Below are 20,143 nucleotides of genomic sequence, written 5' to 3'. Positions count from 1 at the left end.
ACATGTTCAATTCTTTGGGATGCAAAAATGGTTCTTGCTACTTCAAGAGATAGAAAGTTGAATTCACAGATCCACTCCAAAAACAGAATAAACATCATGATGGGGTTAAAACTAGAAAAGGGGGAGCTTTAGATGCTCTTTCATGATTGGTTTTTAATCTCTTGCATTAGTTACACTGTGACAAAGCATCTTGCAAAAGCAACATCACAGTTTGAGGGCACACAGTTCATCATGGCAGGAAAGTCACAGGAGAGGCACGATCACATCACATCCACAGTCAGGAAACAGAGACTGATGGATCCCGGAAGTTCGCTTCCTCCTTCTTATTCAGCCCAGGACCCAGCCCATAGATGGTGTCATCAACAATTAAGATGGGAAGACCTCTCTTAACATGGGTGGTAGGTACATTCCATTGGCAGCACCCATACAAACTTTTCTAAGGGAAAAGCTTTTTCCTTTTGGCTATTTGCCTTTGAGTCCTGCTGGCAAGCTCATCTACCCTGTTCATGAGCGTATCTACCCTGTTGCTGCTGCAGCTGCTGCTGATATTGTTGATGCCAAGGCTGCCAAGGATGCCACCATTCTTCCCTGACATCCAAACCCAGCTTCTTCACCCTTGCAACATGGTTGAAGACCAGTGGCTCTGCAGCAACTCTCCAGGCCTGCAGTGGCAGATTGGGAGTGCTGAGGCCTCCAGCCTCGTAGATTGAGCATCTACCGGCTCTCAGCCTTTCCTGGGTGAAGAGAGAATGCTGGAGTACACAGATTGTGTCCTGTAAGCCAATCTACTAAACCCCTCTTCAGTATATATGTTCATATTCCTCCCATCACGTCTGTTCCTCCAGAGAACCCTGGCACATGCTGATACATGCACCATCTATGCCAGTGGATTTGTCTGTTTCTTCTCTGTGTTGGAAGCCTGAAGAAGCTGGTTCTAATATCAGCAAAGGAAAGTTGCAGCAGAGGCAGCAACAGGAAGATGAACTTGCCTGCAGAGTGAGGGCAAGCAGGCAAAAAGCAAAGTTTCCTGTAGCCCGAAGTTTTCCTGTGTCCCGCCAGTCCCAAAGCAGCTTATAAAATAATCACTCAGAGGCTTAATATTAATGACAAACTGTTTGGTCTATGGCCATGATGCCTCCTGTGCTCTCTTCTGTTCTTACCCTCTTGCTGACTCATCAACAACAACAACCTGTCAATTCCCTGTTTGTGACCCTTACTGGCTCCCTGGTTCTCTGAGGAGTATCAGAGGATGTAGCCCTCACCAGCCCCAAAGCATCTCTCCTTGCCACATCTCTGCACATCATCCCTGCCTTCCTTGAATGTGTGCTTCATCTGGAGCTCCTCACCTGTCTTCTCACTCCACGCACCCTCAGCTTCAAGCCTCTGTGCCTCCTGGAAGATTCCACACCCTTGGTTGTTACCACCTGTCTCCTCAGCAGCAACGGGCAGGTCTACGTAGGCCTGATCAGGCCAGGCAGGGGTTCATCCTGGCGACTGGCAAGGAAGAGTGGTTGCCAAGCCTGAGCACAGACATCTCTGGGGCTGTTGCTGCTCTGGTAAGCCAGACCAGTGGGTTTGGAGTAGCTTTGGCCTGGCAGAGGCAGGTGTACCAATGTTTAACCAGATCATGGGAAGCTGATGTCAGCTCAGCCTGGAGACCGCTCAGCCTGGAGACCGCCCAGCCAGGTTTTCTGTGCTTCCTGGGCTTTGTGCTGAGAAAAGGCTGAGCTATTGAGAGACAGAGGGTGTGTGCCAGAAGAGCCTAGTTCTTTCTCTGGCTCTGTGGTCTTGGCCGAGTCCTTCCCACCCCTGATTTCTGTCTTTCTGTAACAAAGAATGGTCTTGGTGGTCCTTTGGATCCCTCCCAAAGAGACTACTCCAAAGCAAGTGAGCCTCAGGCTCCAGAACCCCCTAGCTAGAATGCCCTGGCATGAGACTTTCCCCACCTCACAGGGTGGGGTGGGTAAATCTTTAACTTGTTAGCTCTGGGTAAGCTGGAGTCTTTCTGGATGACTGGTTGTGGGGGATTGGGGAGGAGGGTGTAAGGTGTGTGTGGACAGTCCCGCTGTGGTGAAGAGGGGATACTGGAAAAGGGAATCCTGTGCAGAACAGGACATGGAGGAACGTGGGTCTCCTGACGGGTAAAGCACAATTCACCTTAAGTTACTGAGCCCTTGAAGCGGGCCCAGAGGACAGCGACGAAGCACAGGGGTGGTAACTCTTTTTTTTTTTTTTTGACACAGAGATCCAGCACGGAGCCTGGAGCAGGGGCCAGAAGGACCAGAAACCCCCATTCAAGTGGTGCTCAGGTAAGCTAGGAAACACCCGGGCCACAAAGGGACCAAAAGCACTATCCGGATGAACCATCTGGTCTCTTTGGATACCAGGGTGCGTCCCATGAGCACGGCAGAGCTGCGTAGAGGAGAGCAGAGTGCTCTGCACTGCTCAGGGACCCGGACTCTGCAGGTGAGAAGCCTTCCCAACCTCTGCAAAAGAACTTGTGGAGGGGACCCTGGGGCCCAAATGGAGCAACACTGCCTTAGAACCCTTCTCTCTGTAGATTGCCCCTCCTCTACAGAGTGCCCCGCCCTCCTTTTAATTGTCCCGTCTCCCCAAGGTGCCCTCTCCCACCCCAGAAATGCCCTACCCTTCCTAGATACCCCGCTCAGTCCGAGTGTCCACCTCTCCAAATGTCCCATCCCTACACAAGGCCTCGCTCATCCCCGAGGGTCCCTGCCCTCCAGGGTGCCACATCTACTCTAAAGCCCTTTCCTTCAGAGTGCCCCGCCCGCCTTCAGATGACCTTTCCCGTCCTGGGTGCTGGGTCCTGCACAGTGCCCCGCCCCTACACCATCCCCACTCCAGGTGAGTCCCCCAGGTGGAGGGCCCGATGTGGCGTTCCGCTTCGGTGCGGTACTGGACGGGGCGCGCACGCAGGAGGACGTGTTCAGGACGTGTGGCGTGAAGCGCCTGGGCGAGCTGGCACTGCGCGGGTGAGTGGGGCGTGGGCTGCGCGGGGCGTGGGTCTCCGCCCCGCCCCGATGCCCGCCTCCCGGGCCCAGCCACTCCCTTGCCGCCTGCAGTTTCTCCTGCACGGTCTTCACTTTTGGCCAGACGGGCTCCGGAAAGACTTTCACTCTGACAGGACCTCCTCCGCAGGTGAGCAAGGTTGGGATCGCCCCCCACACCCACACCCCGTCGGGTTGTGGGTGGGACTCCTGGGCTGAAGGGGTGTGGTCAAAGAAATCCCGCCCTTCATAGACTTGGTATCTGAGGAAGGAAAGGCTCCCAGGGACTTGCAGAGTTTGGAGCCATGGATGTATTCTCACTTGGGCAACATCAGTTACTCGCTTTCAGTTAATTCGTCTGTAGGGTGGCACTGATGAACTATTGACTGAGATTCCAATGAGATAGTGTAGGGGAGCGTGCCTCTGCTTCTGGCGCAGTTAGTGCACTGCAAAGAGGCAGCTCCAGCTGTCTTTGTGCCCAGGGAGAAGGGGCGTCCGTACCCCCTAGCCTGGTTGGCATTATGCAGAGGACCTTCGCCTGGCTATTAGATCGCGTGCAGTACCTGGGTGTCCCTGTCACCCTCCGAGCCTCCTACCTGGAGATCTACAATGAACAGGTAAGCGAATGGCAGTCCACCTAGAAAGAAGGCCATATATTCCAAGGACCAGGGATGCTAAGAAGTGGAAGGGGAGGCGGGATCGTAGTCAAAGGGATATGAATAGATGGAGCCTGCTTCTCCTCTCCCAGGTTCGGGACTTGCTGAGCCCGGGTTCTCCGCGGCCTCTGCCTGTTAGGTGGAACAAGGCTCGTGGCTTCTATGTGGAGCAGCTTCGGATGGTGGAGTTTGCTAGTCTGGAGGCCTTGATGGAACTCCTGCAGATGGGTAGGCTGCTTCACGGAAACTTTGGGAGCAAGGATTCCTCAGTTCCCTCTGAGGCGCCCTGGGGATCTAGGATGCTGGAACTGGGACTTCAGAAAGTACTCTTAAGGCAGAGAAGGACCAGCCAAGCAGCAATTCAAAGACAGACGTGGCAAGGGTGCCCACATGCTGGTTACCTTGCCTTCCATATTGCCTGCGCATACCTCTTGCTCACTCCTCTTGGTTTTATACCGTCCACTTTCACAGGGCCTAAGGGCAATCAATGGTCTACCCCTTAGTCTAGCTTATCCCACTATTCCAGCCTTAGTTCCTCATTTGAGCATTTACTTAGAACCCTCCTCTGGCAGACGCCGGGGACACTAGGACACTGGATCTGGCCCCAGCATCCTACTTCTCTGCTGACCTCTGATTCATTTCTCTGCCTTTTCACACAGTAGGACAGCTGCTTATCCACCCTTCTTCTGCTCCCTTCTCCCATACTCCTTGCACCTGTTGGCACTCATTTCCTGAGCCAGCCCTTCATGCCTATGCCTCGATGGCGCTCTGACATTTTTACTCCCACGGGATGGCCCTTCCCTGGGATGGCCCCTTCTTCCTAGCCAGCATGGCTCCTGATGTCCCCTTCCCCAGGCCTTAGCCGCCGTCGGAGCTCCTCACATACCTTGAACCAGGCCTCCAGCAGAAGCCATGCCCTGTTCACGCTCTACATCAGCCGCCCAACTGTGAGTGTCCAGCCTGGGGAAGGGCTAAGGAAAGGCTACCCAGCAAAGCTCTGTCATTGCATGTATAAACCAGCTTGGATCTTCTGGGTGTATGGGAGGGGAGGGACCTTTTTCCTTGAGACCTTGTGAATGTGATGGAGACAGTCTTCTCCAAGTTCCCATCAAGCTCTGGCCCACCAGCCTCAGCAGGTACCCGCTGTGGATTTTGGGGAGCCTCCTGTCGGGGGAAAGCTGTGCTTCGTGGACCTGGCAGGCAGTGAGAAGGTGACGACCACAGGATCCCGAGGGCAGCTGATGCTCGAGGCCAATAGTATTAACCGCAGCCTCCTGGCATTGGGTAAGACCCGGGGGTTTACAGGTCTGACTTCTGGGTCCCTTCTTTGCTCTGGATCCACTGCTATACTAGGGAGACCACAGGATTCATTGTTAGAGATGAGGGCTGGAGTTCTGGCATCAGGTCTGAGGCTAACTTTCCCCCTCAGTATCAGTATCAGTCTGTATATTCTAAAGTCAGCAGCATTACACATATCCTTTATACACTTGGAAGACAGCCACAGTAAGGGGAAAGGAATGGGTCTGTGTACCCAACAGCATGGCTGGCCCTGGAACCCCAGGGAACTAGCCTCAGTACTTTCCTATGGTGTGGGAGCTGCTGGTGACATTCCTTTTCAGTTAGTTATTTGCTGAAGATAATCTTGCGTCTCTGCTGAGTGTTGGAAATTGGGCGAGCATTACATCCATGACTTCAGAAAGCCATGTCTGCTGCTGGACACTAATGTGAAAAGTGACAAGATGGGATGAGAGTTTTGCTAGCCTGGCTGAGCTTCCTGCTCTGTAAAAGCCCAGCCAGACAACTCTGGGCACACACTGCAATCTCTCTGGACCTTCCTCTTCTCGCCAGGCCACTGCATCTCTCTGCTGTTGGACCCACAGAGGAGGCAGAGCCACATTCCCTTCCGAGACAGCAAGCTCACCAAGTTGCTGGCAGATTCGCTTGGGGGTCGTGGGGTCACCCTTATGGTATCTGATGGATGGGGGAGCTGGTAGAGGGGCTGGGCCCCAAGGAAGGGTCTCTCCCATAGAAGCACTCAGAGAAGGTCCTCCCTAGGTTGCCTGCGTGTCCCCGTCAGCCCAGTGCCTTCCTGAGACTCTCAGCACTCTGCGATATGCAAGCCGAGCTCAGAGGGTCACCACCCGACCACAGGCTCCCAAGGTGAGCAGCAACAGCCAGAGCCTGAGTTATCATCCTGGCTGGAATCTAGGGCTGGATCAGAGTTGGGATTTGGGTTGGAATCCTGGGAATGATGTCATGATTGATGTCAGGGTCATAGGCAAGGGTCTGTGACACAGTTAGAGTCTGAGCAGGCCTAGGGCTGGAAGACTGAGTTGGACTGTTGCCAGGATCTATCCAAGACTTCAGCTGGTTAGGTCTAATAGGGGATCTGATATGTGGTTAATTTGGGGAATCACAGTCTAAGCCAAGACTGGGGCAGACGTGAGTTTGGGCTTGGAAGCAAGTCTGGTTCTGAGTCCCTTCAAGATGACCAGTGAAGACAAGGTACAGCCTGGGCCAGCATGCAGAGCTGGCAAGTGAAGCAGGGGCCGGAGTTTAGGCTCCAGGAAGGCCTTGTGCAGTGCACCAGCCATACAGTCCTAAACAGAGGCCCTGGGTTTCTTCCTTGGTAGTCCCCTGGAGTAAAGCCACCCCAGCCAGTAGAGGCTGAGCTGCTGAAGCTCAGAGAGGAGAATCGTCACTTGCGGTTCCAGCTGGATCAAATACAGACCAAGGGTATGAGCTCCCTGGGGGCCGAGAGGGGGTGGCGGATAGAGTCTGGGTTGCTGAGATAACAGCAATGCTCTGCTTCCCCGCAGCACCAGGGATCCATGGGGCCCGGGTGACCTGGGCCCAGCAGAACCTCTATGGAATGCTGCAGGAGTTTATACTGGAGAATGAGAGGCTCAGGTAAAGCAAGATGGGGCCAGCCCTGGGACTCGGTTCCTACCCCTTCTTACTCATCTGTTTTGGCCAAGATACTACCTACCCATCCCTGGTCCTCTGCTCCCCTTGGTCCTTCCCTGTGGTGCTGGACCTACCTCCCGTCACCTGGAGCCTGCTCCCCGGCAGGAAGGAAATGAGACAGCTACAGAGTAGCCGGGATCTGGCCCGGGCAGAGCAGCAAGTCCTGGCCCAGCAGGTCCATGAACTGGAGAGGTGAGTGTAACCATATGGAAGGCCTGGGACGTGGATGCTGGCAGAGGGGACTTCACGAAACAAGTGAGAGTCAGTCTTCTGATTCTGATCATTGGCTTCCGCTCCTGACTCTGTCACCTCCTGGCTGCATGTGACACCTTCAGCTAATCATTTGACCATGAATTTCCTGGTCCCCTCTTCTGGGAGGTGGGGTCTTGGCTTGGCTGCCTTACAGGGTTGTTTGTGGATGAAGGGATGAGTTCATAGAGAGGTGTCGAGGTTGAGGCCTGAAGGCTCAGACCCCACTCTTCTTCCCAGGCACCTCCTTTCTGCTTGCTCCCTTCCCCAGCAGGGCTCCGCCCCCATGTTCCCCTGCTCAGTGGGCCCAGCTGCCTCCTGCCATGTGAGTCTCCCTGCTTACCCTGGGTTGTGGGAGACAAGCTAGCATGTCATCGAGTCACTGAGATGGCCTCTTACAGGCACTGCCATCCCTCTGCTCCTGCTGTCACCTCTGCCTTCTGTGCCGACTATCCCTGGCCCACTGGACCTGCCCACGGAGAGAGTGCCATGTGCCCCAGGTAAGAAAGGCCAAGATGAGCGTGGAGAACTGGAGACACTGACCCAGGCTTCAGCCATCCTGGTGATTCCAGGGCTCTGGACTGGGGCATGGGAGTGAAGGCTGGGCCTAGGTCCCTGTCTCTGCCCAGGATGTAGAATGTCTGCTTGCCTGACATCTAGTCCTGCCTTCTGTTAGGAGTGTGCTCTCTCTCATTCACACATGTTCATCTGTGTCTTCACTTCCTTCATCGACTCACCCATTCCTTCTGGACACCTTCCTACGCCAGCCCAAGCGTTGGGCCTGCCTCTGTTTCCGTCTCTGCCTCCAAGGAGCTCCCAGTCCCTGGGAAAGACATTGCAAAAACCACCTGTAGCCCACAGAGGCAATGAGAGATCCACCTCTGTATGCTGGCTTGCTGCTCTTGGCATCTTGTGCAGCTGGCATAGCTGGGGGTCAGCATTGGGGCAGTGGTACCCAGACCTGAAAGCCTGAGTCACCCAGGATGGGCTTTGGTCTTTTCAGCAGGTGCTAGAGCCCGAGGCCCTAGGTGACATGTCTCTGTCTGCTCAGCTCCCACCCTGGGCACCTCCACCAAGCCCTGGCTCTTCCAAGCCCCCACGAGAGAGGTAGGCCAAACCTGGGGTGTTAGAATGGGCAGGGGAGGCCTGGAGGCACCAAGCTCATTATTGTTCCTCCATGTCCACCCAGGATCCACAGTGACTGGACACAAACACCAGTCCTGGCAGAGATGCTGATAGGGGAGGAGGTGGTACCCTCTGCACCACCCATGCCCACTGGGTCCTCGAACATGCCACCATGCTGAGGTGAAAATTAGGGGATTTTGTGCTTTGTGGGCCGTGGGCTTCCCATCTTGGACCAGAGAATGATGGGAAGAGGTTTCTAAGACCTTTCTAACTCCCAGCCTTTGAGTCTCATGGCAGAGTCCTCTCCTTCAGTCGTGACCCCTACTGGAGCCTGGGGACTTGGGGAGAGAGTGCTTGAGGCTTCCACTGAAGAGCCTAGGCCTCAGTAGGCCTGGGAGGTGGCCAGGGGGGTGTACAGGCTTTGAGTTTAATTTCTCCTTAGGAGGATCTGGGATCCTGAACCTGACCCAGAGGCTGGAGGCCCTCACACAGCAGATCAACAGCTCCCTGAACCTCGGCCTGAGTCAGCCACAGCCCAGAGAAAGCATGCAGAGACCTGGCCAAGGCCTCCCTCCTCGTTAAACACTGCCTGATTGGCTCTGCCCATTGGGCCTGCATCTCTCTGTCTGTTAATGGGAAAGAAATGTTGCTGGATAGAGCTGGGGGATTCTAAGGTAGTACAAACCACCCCCACCAGACCTTGAACCTGAGACTGGGTTCAAGAGACACACTGGAGTGGGTGGGGTGTCCGAATAAAGAAAGTCATCAGCTGTAATCTAGTTGGCCTTGTGCTCTGGGTGGCCATCTAAGTGGCTGTCCTTTCCATGAGGGGTGAGGGGCTGGAAGAGGCAGTGGGGCTGAGAAACACAACCCAAAGATTTCAGGGTGCTCTGGCCACATCCAGAGTTTGGGCTGTGTCAGAGGCATAGGGGAGCCTTGGAAGGCTGTTGAGAAGTCCCCAGCTTAGGTTTGTGCCTTGATCATGTTGACCCCATGGGAGGTAGAAGCAGCACACTGGCAGAGATCGGCAGAGAGAGAAAGAGGCTCCTTGGTTTGTAGTACTTAAGCGGGCACTCAGTTGAGACTCCTCTCAGACCTGAGCTGTGGGACTGGCCAGGGCTCCAAGCAAGCAAGCCTCAGTTGTAGGCCTGTGGGAGCCTTGGGGAAATAGCAACCCAAGCTAGTTAGAGAGCTCCAGGGAGCATCTGGGAGCCTGGAAGGGCTGAGAGACTGTCCTGGAGACCTCCTATCTCTGAATAGGGTGGCCCAGATGTGGACACTGGGACCCGTTTCTCCACCGTACTTCCTGGTACAAGACCAAGCAGAGAAGACTCTGCACCTCTCACCCAGCATTCTAAAAAGAGGCCCTGAGTGTCTCCAAACATGTCTCCTTTGGGAACAAGGACAAAAAAATAAAACCAGGGTGTCTTGAGGCCCCTCTGAATATGGTGTGTCTTAGGCTTTTCTGGGTCTCCCTGGCTCCCGAGTCTGTAGGGAAGATTCTGGAACCTGGGACTAACTAGTTCAGCCCAGGCTGCAGCCCCCAGGGAGCAGATGTTGAGAGGTGTGACTGTGACTGGACATTGGGGCTATTCAGCAGAGGCCAGGATGTCCTTAGAAGGTCAGGGTCAAAGCAGAATCCAGAGACAGGGTGATGGCCAGATGCAGGCAGGCTGAGCAGGTTTAGCCACATGGGTTCCACTCACCTTGTTGCTTCTCCATAAGTGGTCCTGGGCAACTTAGCTGCTCTGAGCCCAGGTTACCTTGTGTCCAAAACGGACACAATAGTGATGTTCCTTTACACGACTCTTACGGAGATGAAATTCTCTGACATTTGGAAATAAAGTCACAAGAGGCTTCTTCTCTTGCCAAGAGTTTGGTCAAACCAAAAGCTATAGTCACGTGACAATTGGATAGAATTATGGTCCTGACTCTGGAGATGGCTCAGGTGATAGAGGCCTTGCTATGCAAGCATCAGTCTGTAGCACACACAGGAGCATCAACATGTGAGGCTGGCGAAATGGCTTAGCAAGTAAAGGCACCGCTGCCAAGCCTGTCAGCCTGACGAGTTCAATCCACAGGCCCCGCATGTAGAAAAGACAGCTATCTCCAAGTGTCCTGACCTTGACTTGAGTAACATGGCTCCTCCAGGAGACTGAAAACAGACAGATAGACAAGTATGTGCATGCATGCATGCATGCATACACACAAAATACAGATGGAGCAGCACATGCTTGTCACCCCACGACTGAGGAGGCAGAGACAGGAGGATCCCTGGGGATGGGTCAGTCTAGCCTAATCAACGAGGCAGGCTAGTGAGAGGCTCTGTCTCATAAATAAGAGGTCGATGGTGCCTGCAAAATTATTCCTGAGATAGACCTCCCGCTTCCATGGGCATGTGCACACTATTCACATCAACACATTCACACCAACAGCTCAACAGACACATAGGCGGACCTGCCTGGGGTGTGTGTTGCTCTCACAGAACAACAGTACCAAGGAGTTCTGCCTGGGCAGGTGCGCGGTTCTCAAGACAGGATTCGAAAAAAGTCTTGTGGAGGTGATGCTTATGCAGGAGACCGGAAGGGAAAGGGAGCCCCATGAGATCCTCTTTGCTGACATTTCACAGAGCCTTCTCAGTGTGGGTGGCTTTGCCGTTTCCTGCTCCTCCTTGGCCCCCTGAACCCTTATCTCACTGCCTGGTGTATAGCCCTGCTTGTTGGGAGGTCCTCTGCCTCGGGGAGAGAAGGCACTGGCACTGGGCATGAGAGTCTTCCCTAGCCATCCTGGGAGTTGGAGGATGGATGGGGACCATCCAGGAGGGACCCTGGCCCCAGCTGCCTCGTTAGCATTTGGAGGGTCCTCTTCAGCCAGCCAGGTTCCTAGTTCCAGCTCCTGCCCTTAGCTCAGCAAAAGCCTCGGTTCCGTTCCCCAAGACATATGGGACTCTGCTGACCTCCACTGGCCGTGGCTGCCCAGAGCAATGTCACCATTCCCTCTGCCCTCCCCCCAGGATGGCCTCTTTTCTAGGATCCCTAAGCTCTGAGGGATTCCACAGCATTCTAGTCCCAGGTGAGACTTCACATCCATTTGGCCCTTAGTGAGACCTGCAGAGTCCAAAAGGGCTCTTCTAGAATCCTAAAAGCCACCGCCTAATGTTGCTGGAATTGGGGGACAGGGCTTTGGCAGTTTAAAAGGCTGTCAAAAGAAGGTTGCCAGTACCTCAGAACGCTGGAGTTGAGGGAGGCTCTTGGAAGTCCTAGGCCCTATGAATTTCCCAGAATTCCAATTCCTTAGATCTCTTTAAAACATCATATTGAAATTGGTACGGAACTGGTGGAGGGGAGACATTCATTAGAGTTCTGAAGGCCGTCTATGAGTTTTTTAGAATACTGGCATATCTGAAGAGACCTGGAGATCTAGACAATTTCTGGTTGAGTGTCCCAGGCCCTTGGGAGCCCCATCTTTTAGCCAGTGCAGAGTGGGGTGTGTGCAGAAACCACAGATAGGACAGATGGCACAAGTTTCAGGAAGATGCTTCTGAGGACACTATTCAAACTGCTGGGAGATGCTCACTGTGCACTTGTACACACACAGCCTGCACACACACACACACACAGCATGCACACACAACCTGCACACACACAGCATGCACACACAACCTGCACACACACAGCATGCACACACAACCTGCACACACACAGCATGCACACACACAGCATGCACACACAACCTGCACACACACAGCATGCACACACAACCTGCACACACACAGCATGCACACACAGCCTGCACACACACACACACACACACACACACACACACACAACCTGTACACACAAATAAATTTTTCAAAATCAATCAATAAAAATAAATGACCTTGAGGAGGACCAGGCTTATAGCTCAGGGGATGAGCACTTGCCCTGGGTTCATATCACACCACCCTACAAAAAGTCAGTGAAGTCTCATCAGGGATGAACCCCCAGACAGATGCCCAAGAGTTAGAGTCAAGGGAGAATGGACGCTATTGTCAGAGCAACTTGCTGTTTTAACCCCTAACTCCTCTTTTCTCTTCAAGCATTTCTCCTTTGGTCTCGTGACACATTTGCCCAAATTCATATTCCATTTTAGAACTCTTGTGGGAGTTTCAGCCCCTTAGGGGACAGTTTGTCTCCTTGTAAAGGACAGTTCCATCTCTGACTTCTTAGGGGTCCAGCATGCATCTGCCTTAGTTTTCCAGAAAAACATGGTGGGCAGAGTAGGCAAATAGATGTGGTCCTGCTAGGAATCAGGAACCGCGATCACTGGAACTCCAGACAGGTGAGTGCCATGGCTGGAGAGCAGGACTCTAACCGAGACCTACTACATGAGCCTTGCATGGCCCTAGCTGTCACTGATGTTGGCCCTAGGATGAACTTGGACAGTTGAGCTGGGCTGTGGTCCTGCACTCTCATTCACTGTGATTGTAAGCCTTCACTTAGAGACAAGCCCTCTACTTAGCAGATACTGATGATACTAGCTGAGCCAGTGCCTGCTCTTGTGGGTCGTCTAGCCAAGTGATGGGGAAAAGAGAAGCAAATGACAATGACTGTGCAGAAATCATGCCAACTAGCGCATCTGTGTGTGCCAAGCCCTGCTCGCAAGCCTCACAGTGTGCCAGAGCCTTCGTTCCTCAACAGCTACCAGAAGCGATGTGGATGCACTTTTCAGCTTACAGGAAGGAGAGGCAGGATGAGTGTGTGATGGGAATGACTCCTGAGGAAAAATGTTCTCAAAGGCCGCTGTGAGAGCAGTGCACCAGGACCTCAGGGGAAGGGCAGTCAGTCAGGGATCCCTGACTGTAGTCAGTTTGAGCCAAGAGAGCCCAGCCATGTCAGGAAGAAGTTTGCCCCCAAGGAGGAAGTGTTACAACCCTACAGACAGGGAATTCCTCAGACTGGGTCATTGGCAACATGGCTCAGCAGATAATGGCATCTCCCTCCAAGCCTAATGCTCTGAGTTCAGTCCCTGGGACCCATATGTTAGGGAGAGAACCAACTTCTGAATGCCATCCTCTGACATCCACATGCAATGTGTGGCACACGTGTACCTACAGACATCTACAGACAGGCACACAAAATAAAGAAATGAAATGTTATTTTTTAAAAGGATTCTTTCAGACTTCTCAGGGAAGCAGGCTTTGTACAGCTCCAGTTGGAACTGAGAGAGCCAGAAGTGCAGGGCAGTGATGTCCAATGGGCAGGGCCTTGGACAAGCCAGGTCTGAATGGTCCCCAGGCTCTGGAGTCTCAGCAGGCTTTGCGCTCTCTCCCGGCCTCCATCTGCCCAGCTTACCAGCTACAGAAGCCCAGATGAAGTGTTAGCCTCACTGAGCCTCAGTTTCTTCTGTGGGGTGAGGATAAAATGATTTACCCTGAAGAGATCCAAGCGCTCATGGGGATGACAGGATTAAAGTGGATGCCTCAAGCCCAAAGCCTGGCCCTGGCCGGGGCTCCATAGACGCTAGCTGTTATCACTAGGCCGTCACCACCAGATGTTCCCAGCACCATCAGGGACCCGTCATTCCTGTGCCTGCCCAGAGAGAACTGGGTTAGGATCTGGCCTCCTGCTATTACAGACAGTGATATCATCTCTGCTGGCTTCTTCCTTCACTGGATGCCCTGGACACTGAGTCTCCAGAGACAACAGGGACCAGTCAGAGGAGAGAAGGGAAAAGGTTCCACTCTTGTCCAAGGTAATAGTTGGGGAATTTCCACCTGTCTTTCTCGAGGAAAGGCCAGTGGCACACTCTGAGGAGCCCCACTTGCCTCGTGGCTGCAGGAAGGAACCACTTTTGTCCTTTTACACATGGGTGCATTCACACAGTCAGCCAGAATGGGGAGGGCCCTAAGGTCTTGCTTCCATGGACAGAAGAGTCCAGCCTGCAAAGTGCAAGACAGTGACAGTATACCCTTCCAGGGCTTTCACTCAAACCTCACAAATTCCTGCTGGAGACCTTCTTCCTGGTGCCAGATCTCTAGGACGCTTTGAATTCCACAGGGTCCCACCTTCGTGTGTGTGTGTGTGTGTGTGTGTGTGTGTGTATACATGCTCATATGTGTGCAAGTATGTGTGTGTAGGCATGCACACTCCAATGTGCTTGTAGAGGCCAGAAGTCAACCTCAAGCGGTACTCTCAAGTGTCAGTCGCCTTGTTTGTTGAGGCAGGGTGTGGTGATACGTTGTTTGTCATCTAGGAAATAAAGTTTGCCTGAATATCAGAGGACAGAGCTAGCCACTGGGAGGAGACAGGACTTGGACTGAGGACTTAGAGGCATTCAATCTGTTCAGTCTGAGGATTTGGGGAGACAGGATCTTCTCTTTTCGGTGGAGGAGCTGGCAAGGTGGGAAGTGGCTGTGGCTTGTTTCCTCTGAGCTTTCATCATTCACCCTGATATCTGGCTCTGGGTTTTTATTATAAGACCATTTAGGATTCATGCAGCAGCAGGGTCTTTTACCTGGCCCAGAACTTGCTGATAAAGCTAGGCAGGCGGTCAGAGAGCTCTTGGAATCTGCCTCTGGATAATGCCTCTCAGCATACACACACACACACACACACACACACACACACACACACACACACCTCTATGTGGGCTCTGAGGATACTACTCAAGTCCTCGTGTTTCCATGACAAGCACTGTACCGCCCACCCGGCCCCACAGTGCCCCACTCTCTGAACTGTCTCTCCAGACTAAGCCACCAGCTCCCTACAATCCCAACTGACAGCATCTCGGGCTCCATGCACGAAGCCTAGCTCTCTCCAAGGAGCAAGAGCAGGGTGGGCTCTGCTGTTCATCTTCATACACACCTTTGCACCCCCATTCACCCCACTTCACAGGACAGAAAGCAGAGTCACACTAGGCAAGAACAACAGAGGGCAAGGGGTCATAGGTGTTCCTGGACAGTGTGGCCAAAAGGTGCTGCCGGTTACCAGGCCCCAGGGGTAGGGATGTCAGCAGAGAGCCGTGGTGATCAGGGAGGCAGCTCTGGGTGTGTAATGATGATGACTTACCTGCAGGTGACCTTCAACACCTGGTCTCTCAGCCTGTTTTCCTACCTGAACAGAGACTTAAGAGAGACAACCTGCAGGACATGCAGGTCTCCTGGGTGCCTGACAGCCTATGTGCTCAATTCCTGCCCCCCAGCAGAATACCCCCAAGGACTTTATTTTGTTTAAGGGACTCTCTCAAACTCTTCAGCTCTCTAGCAGGCATGGGGATTGGCAGGTCAAGGTGGAAGCTGACTAGGGGGTTCCAGCAGGCTCAAGGAAGACAGACTCTAACCTTGGTTTTGTTTGTTTGTTTGTTGTTATTATTTTTACATGCCTTTGCTGCAGGCCTCTGAGCCCTTCTTCTTTGCTTTTTGCAAGTTCTCTGCTGCCCCCTGGTGGACAGGAGGCATTCATGCATTCCCAGTACAATTCCAACCAGGTATGGAGGCCAAAGCTGGGTGGGCTCAGTGCCCTGTGCCTGCAATAACGTGGCTTCCTCAAGTCCACACACTTTGGGGATGTTTTCCCAGGCGTCTGGCATGCCCTGTTTCAGCTGTGTCACTTGAGTGAGCACTGACCCGTTTGGATGTTGAGAAGAAACAGCTGAAGCCAGGGAGGGAAAGGACTGTAGTCACTGAGGACTGATACTCAAGTCTCCAGGTGGCACCCCTCAACTCCATCTTTTTTTGGACAGGGTCTCAGGTAGCCCAGTCTAGCCTTGAATTTTATATGTAGCTGAGGATGACCTTGAACTCCTGATCCTCTTCCCTTTGCCTCTCAAGAGATGAAATTACAATATGTGCCACTATGCCTAGTTTATGCATTTGCTGGGGTTTGAACCCAGAGCCTCATGCGTGTTAGGAAAGCATTTTACTTACAGAGATAGAGTGCCAGCCTGGCTTTATTCTGGGGCACAGGGTGGAGAGTGAAAGCAGAGCATGGAACTCAGCTGGGCAGCAAGGACTTCCTTTTTCCGCTGCCCTAGCATCCACCCCCGCTTCCCTCTGGCGGCTCTGAATGGATAGCCTGTGACAGTGGACAGGGCCTGCACCCTGCCATGCCCTTCGGCACTAAGCTTGCCCACACCCACTGGCCTTGGTTCTACCCTGAGGTCCCTTCTGGTCCAGTCACAGCTTCGACTGTCTAGTCCTTCCCTCTTCCTGGAAGCCTCCTGAGCCCTTACTGTCCCCCAACTCCTCCCCTGCCTCCCCATGGATCTCCCCTGACCTCAGATATGCTCTCTACTACCTTCTGAACATAAGCAACCCTGCCCCTGCCCCTGCCCCCACACACAGAGCAAGGAGCAAGCCCCAGGCCGGGCAATCCTGCCAGTCACACGGGCCCAGCCCCTTCCCTCTATCCTCCAAGCTCCCACATTAGGGATGTTTTAAATTTTAATTAAAAATACCTTTGCATGTATCCATTTTATGAGCGTGCATAGGTGTGCACATGAGTGTAGGGTTCAGAGGACAAGTTTCAGCAGTTGGTCCTCTCCTTCCATCATGTGGAGTTCCAGGATCAAACTCAAGTCATCAGGCTTGGCAGGAAGCACCTTTACCTACGGAGCCATCTTACCAGCCCTGGTATTTATTCACTGTATCTCAAATGCATTTCTCTCTCCATTTCCCTTCTCTGAGACTTGTGGCTTTGTCCCAGTGCTGAGATGACTTCCCTTCTGGAGCCTCCCTCTCCTGTGCACTCATGTCTGCCCATGTCCTTTGGGCGAGCCCTCCTCGCCTGGCTTCTGCTTCCCATCACTATGCTCTGCCTTAGATCATTGCCTCACTTGCTAGCCTTCTCCTCAACCCCATCAGGGTCCCTATTCTGTTCCTAGCGATGACAAGTGTGAAAGAATGAACACTTGAATCGCCATGACTTGAGAGGGAGGGTGTAGGCTTGGGCTATAAGCTGAGTGACCTTGAACAAGTCCCCTCCCCAATGTGTTCGTCTGAAAACTGAGGCCTCTAAGGTCTGCTGGGTTCCTGGGTGGGCAGCATCTTCCCCACCTTCAACTTATTCCAGAATCATGATTCCTGTGAACTTTGGTCCCCCTGGGAGAGCAGGGCCCCTCAGCATCTGCGTTTTTCTCTGAGAAACGAAGGAGAAGGGGGAGAGGGGTCCTCAGTCTGCCTGTCTTTTGTCCCTGCAACCCCTGTTAATGTTTAAAGGGGTTCAAAGTCCAGATGGCCTTGGCCAGGGCCCCCTCTGCTTGCTCTGGTTAATAATCTCAGGAGTGCAAACATCTGGAGCAAGAGGAGAGATTAGCACCCCTGGCCATCCTGTGGTCCCCCCATCCCCCCCCACCCCACGCTTTCCTGCCATGGGCGTATTGAGTACCGAGTAAACTCCCAGTTTGCCCTCACCCCAGCAGGTTGTACTACGAGCATATGGGCTTGTCCCCAAGAGTCTGAGATCAGAGCTGGGTACCCTGAGTGCTTTAAGCTTTCCATCCTGCCAGGAAGGTCAGAAAGGTCATGATGGAGGATAGAGAGATGGTTCAACAGTTAAGAGCACTGGCTGCTCTTCCTGAGACCCCAAGATCAATTCTCAGCACCCACATGGCAGCTCACATCTGTCTGTAACTCTAGTTCTAGGGCATCTGACACCTTACACAGACATACATAACTACCAATAAACAAAAATAAAATACATATATAATTTATTATATAAAATATTTTATTAATATTAGATATCAATTATATATAATATATATTGCTATATAGTTATATGAATATATTTATTTATTATAGTATTGCATATTATTACATATGAATATATCCATAGAAAATATATTTCTATAAATCTATAAAAATATTTTTAATATACAATATATATATATGGATGTATAAAGCACGTAGCCCAGGTAGTAGGGTAGTCACTGGAGTGGGCATGGACACTCGCAGACTGCGTCTACAGGTGGGTCTCTCTTGCCCTCCAGGTGGTCTAAATGGTAACTGCCCGGTCCTCTCATTTACAGATTAGGGAGAGGGAGAGCTGTCCCCAAGCTCCCACAGAACAAGGAGTCAAGACGCCTCACTTCTGCTTCTCTGTTCTCCATCTCAGTTCACCTCCTTGTGCCCACCGTTAGTCAACCGTGAAAGACTGAGGAACTGGGCTGCTGAGATAGTTTAGTGGGTAAAGGGCTTTCTGCCAACCTTGACAACCCAAGTGTGATCCCTGGAACCCACATGGTGGAAGGAGAGAACAGACTTCTGCAAGTTGTCCTCAGACTTCCACCACAGGCTCCTCCACCACAGCACATGCACCGTGGCATGTGTACTTCCGTCCATACCATTCCCACATACAAATCAATATTCATCTTTAAAAAGTCTGAAAATTGGAACACAAAAGAAGGTAACTATGCCGGAAGTTAAGCCAAGACAGTTGCTATGTTGAACTGTGTATGGAGGCCTTGTGCTTTCTGTCAGCCGGGGGGGTGGGGTGGAGGGGCAAATTCCATCCATGGACAAGCTGTCAGTTATGGTGTATAGGAAACCCTCTCATTTACAAATAGACACATGTGCTCTGGATACCAGCAAGAGGGGACTGTGTCTGCTGGGCCTCAAGGAGGACATAGCGCACCATTTGCTCAGGCACTGACTATGGAATGGAACCCCTGATTTTTCCAGGGCCCTTGCTCTCAGGAGTCAGCTGTACAAGGGATTCCTTGCTGCATGAAGGAATCTGTCACAAGAGGAGCAGGAAGGTAGGAAGGATGGTAACTGGAACCCCTAGAAGAGAGAGAAGCACATGGAGCTGGATCACAGTATCATGGGCAGGGGTTTTTAAAAACTCCTGTTATAGTATGTAAATCTAGAGGCTAAGGATGGCACTCAGTTGGTAGAGCTCTTGTCTAGCATACACAAAGCCCTGGGTTTAGCCCCCAGCACAGCATAAACCAGGCAACGGTAGAGCATGCCTGTGATCCCGGCACTCATGACATGGAGGCAGGAGGATCAGATATTCAAAGGCAGTTCTGACTCCAAATGGAGTCCAAGGCCAGTCTGAGCTATATAAATCCCTGTCTCAAAAGGAAAATTTTTGTTGTTATTTTAGATTGAAAGGTTAATGTGTTATTTACCCCCCTTGGGCTGCTGTTGCAAAAGACTACAAATCCCTAGGAACAAAACAAAATAACTGTCTCATCTTGAATAAACTTGCCTTAACAGATCTCAACTAAAAGTAGGACCCTGATACTTTGGTTCCGGACGGACATACATTTTACAGAGGTGGGGTCTACACAGACACTTCAGGGATAATGCTGCTGCCCACTAGAATAACCTCTTCAGCCCTCACCCCAGTGCTAGCATCCAGATACTGATGTTGGCTCTGCTTATGGGTGAAGAAATGAGAGGCCCAGCAACCTTTCCAAGCTGCCTGGCTTCAGAATCTCTGCCCTTGACCTCCTCCAGATGCTCCCTCTCTCATGGTGGGGCCCTGGGTCATTCTTGTCACTCCTGGGATACTCACGACATACGTCTGTGAAAGGGCGATGCACAGGCTTCTGAGGTGGTGTGTGGGGGTCAGATGGGTCTTGATACTTCCACTGTGAGAAACCAGTGTGGCTCCATGAAGGGACATCATCCCTCCTTGTTATATTGATCAGCAGGGATTGAGAAGCTGGAGATGAAAAAGAACCCTGTCGTGAAGGATGCCAGGGCCTGGTCTTGCTCTGCAGTCAGCATCCACAGGTCTCAGTTTTATCATGTGAGAAACAGTCCAGAGCAGGCTACCTGTCCCTGCTAGCTCACTGGTGTGAGGAAGGACTAGAGGAAGTCATTGTCTGACTCCCCCAGCCAGCCCTTGTGCTCCTTGGGGAGGGTTTGACCTACTAGAATCCTCTCTAGGGTCTGAACCCTGTTGCTCTTGGTCAATGTCCCTTCGGAGTCAAGAACCATGACTTCCTGTCCACAGAGTTGGACCTGGGCTGGACTGCAGGGTTTGATTAAAGCTGGCCCAGAACCCTGATTGACCAGGCTGAGCAAACACCAAGGTCATCATCTGCCCCCGGCCTCTTCCCAGCTTCAGTCTGCAGCTGACCCCGGCAGGGAAGTAGTCCTTTGCTCCCACACCAAGTCGTGAGACCTCAAAGGCCGAAGACCCCAGAGCC

General features: G+C 52.4%; 1 protein-coding gene across 1 annotated transcript; it reads left to right on the top strand.

Moving 5' to 3' along the window:
* The first annotated feature begins 2,115 nt into the window (after positions 1-2,115).
* Positions 2,116-8,587, top strand: Kif12 (kinesin family member 12). Its single transcript, XM_036178553.1, is given in 19 exon segments — positions 2,116-2,141; positions 2,244-2,309; positions 2,388-2,466; positions 2,866-2,993; positions 3,084-3,159; positions 3,491-3,625; positions 3,757-3,892; positions 4,520-4,611; positions 4,792-4,948; positions 5,513-5,631; positions 5,720-5,824; positions 6,298-6,400; positions 6,484-6,574; positions 6,737-6,823; positions 7,121-7,205; positions 7,282-7,380; positions 7,884-7,987; positions 8,070-8,185; positions 8,448-8,587. Coding segments are annotated over 19 exon segments (1,944 nt in total).
* The last annotated feature ends 11,556 nt before the right edge of the window (positions 8,588-20,143 follow it).

Source organism: Onychomys torridus, chromosome 2 (assembly GCF_903995425.1).
Source record: "Onychomys torridus chromosome 2, mOncTor1.1, whole genome shotgun sequence".
In the NCBI taxonomy this organism is placed as follows: domain Eukaryota; kingdom Metazoa; phylum Chordata; class Mammalia; order Rodentia; family Cricetidae; genus Onychomys; species Onychomys torridus.
Note: the sequence above shows the minus strand (reverse complement) of the source record. Positions and strands in the feature narration are given on the sequence as shown.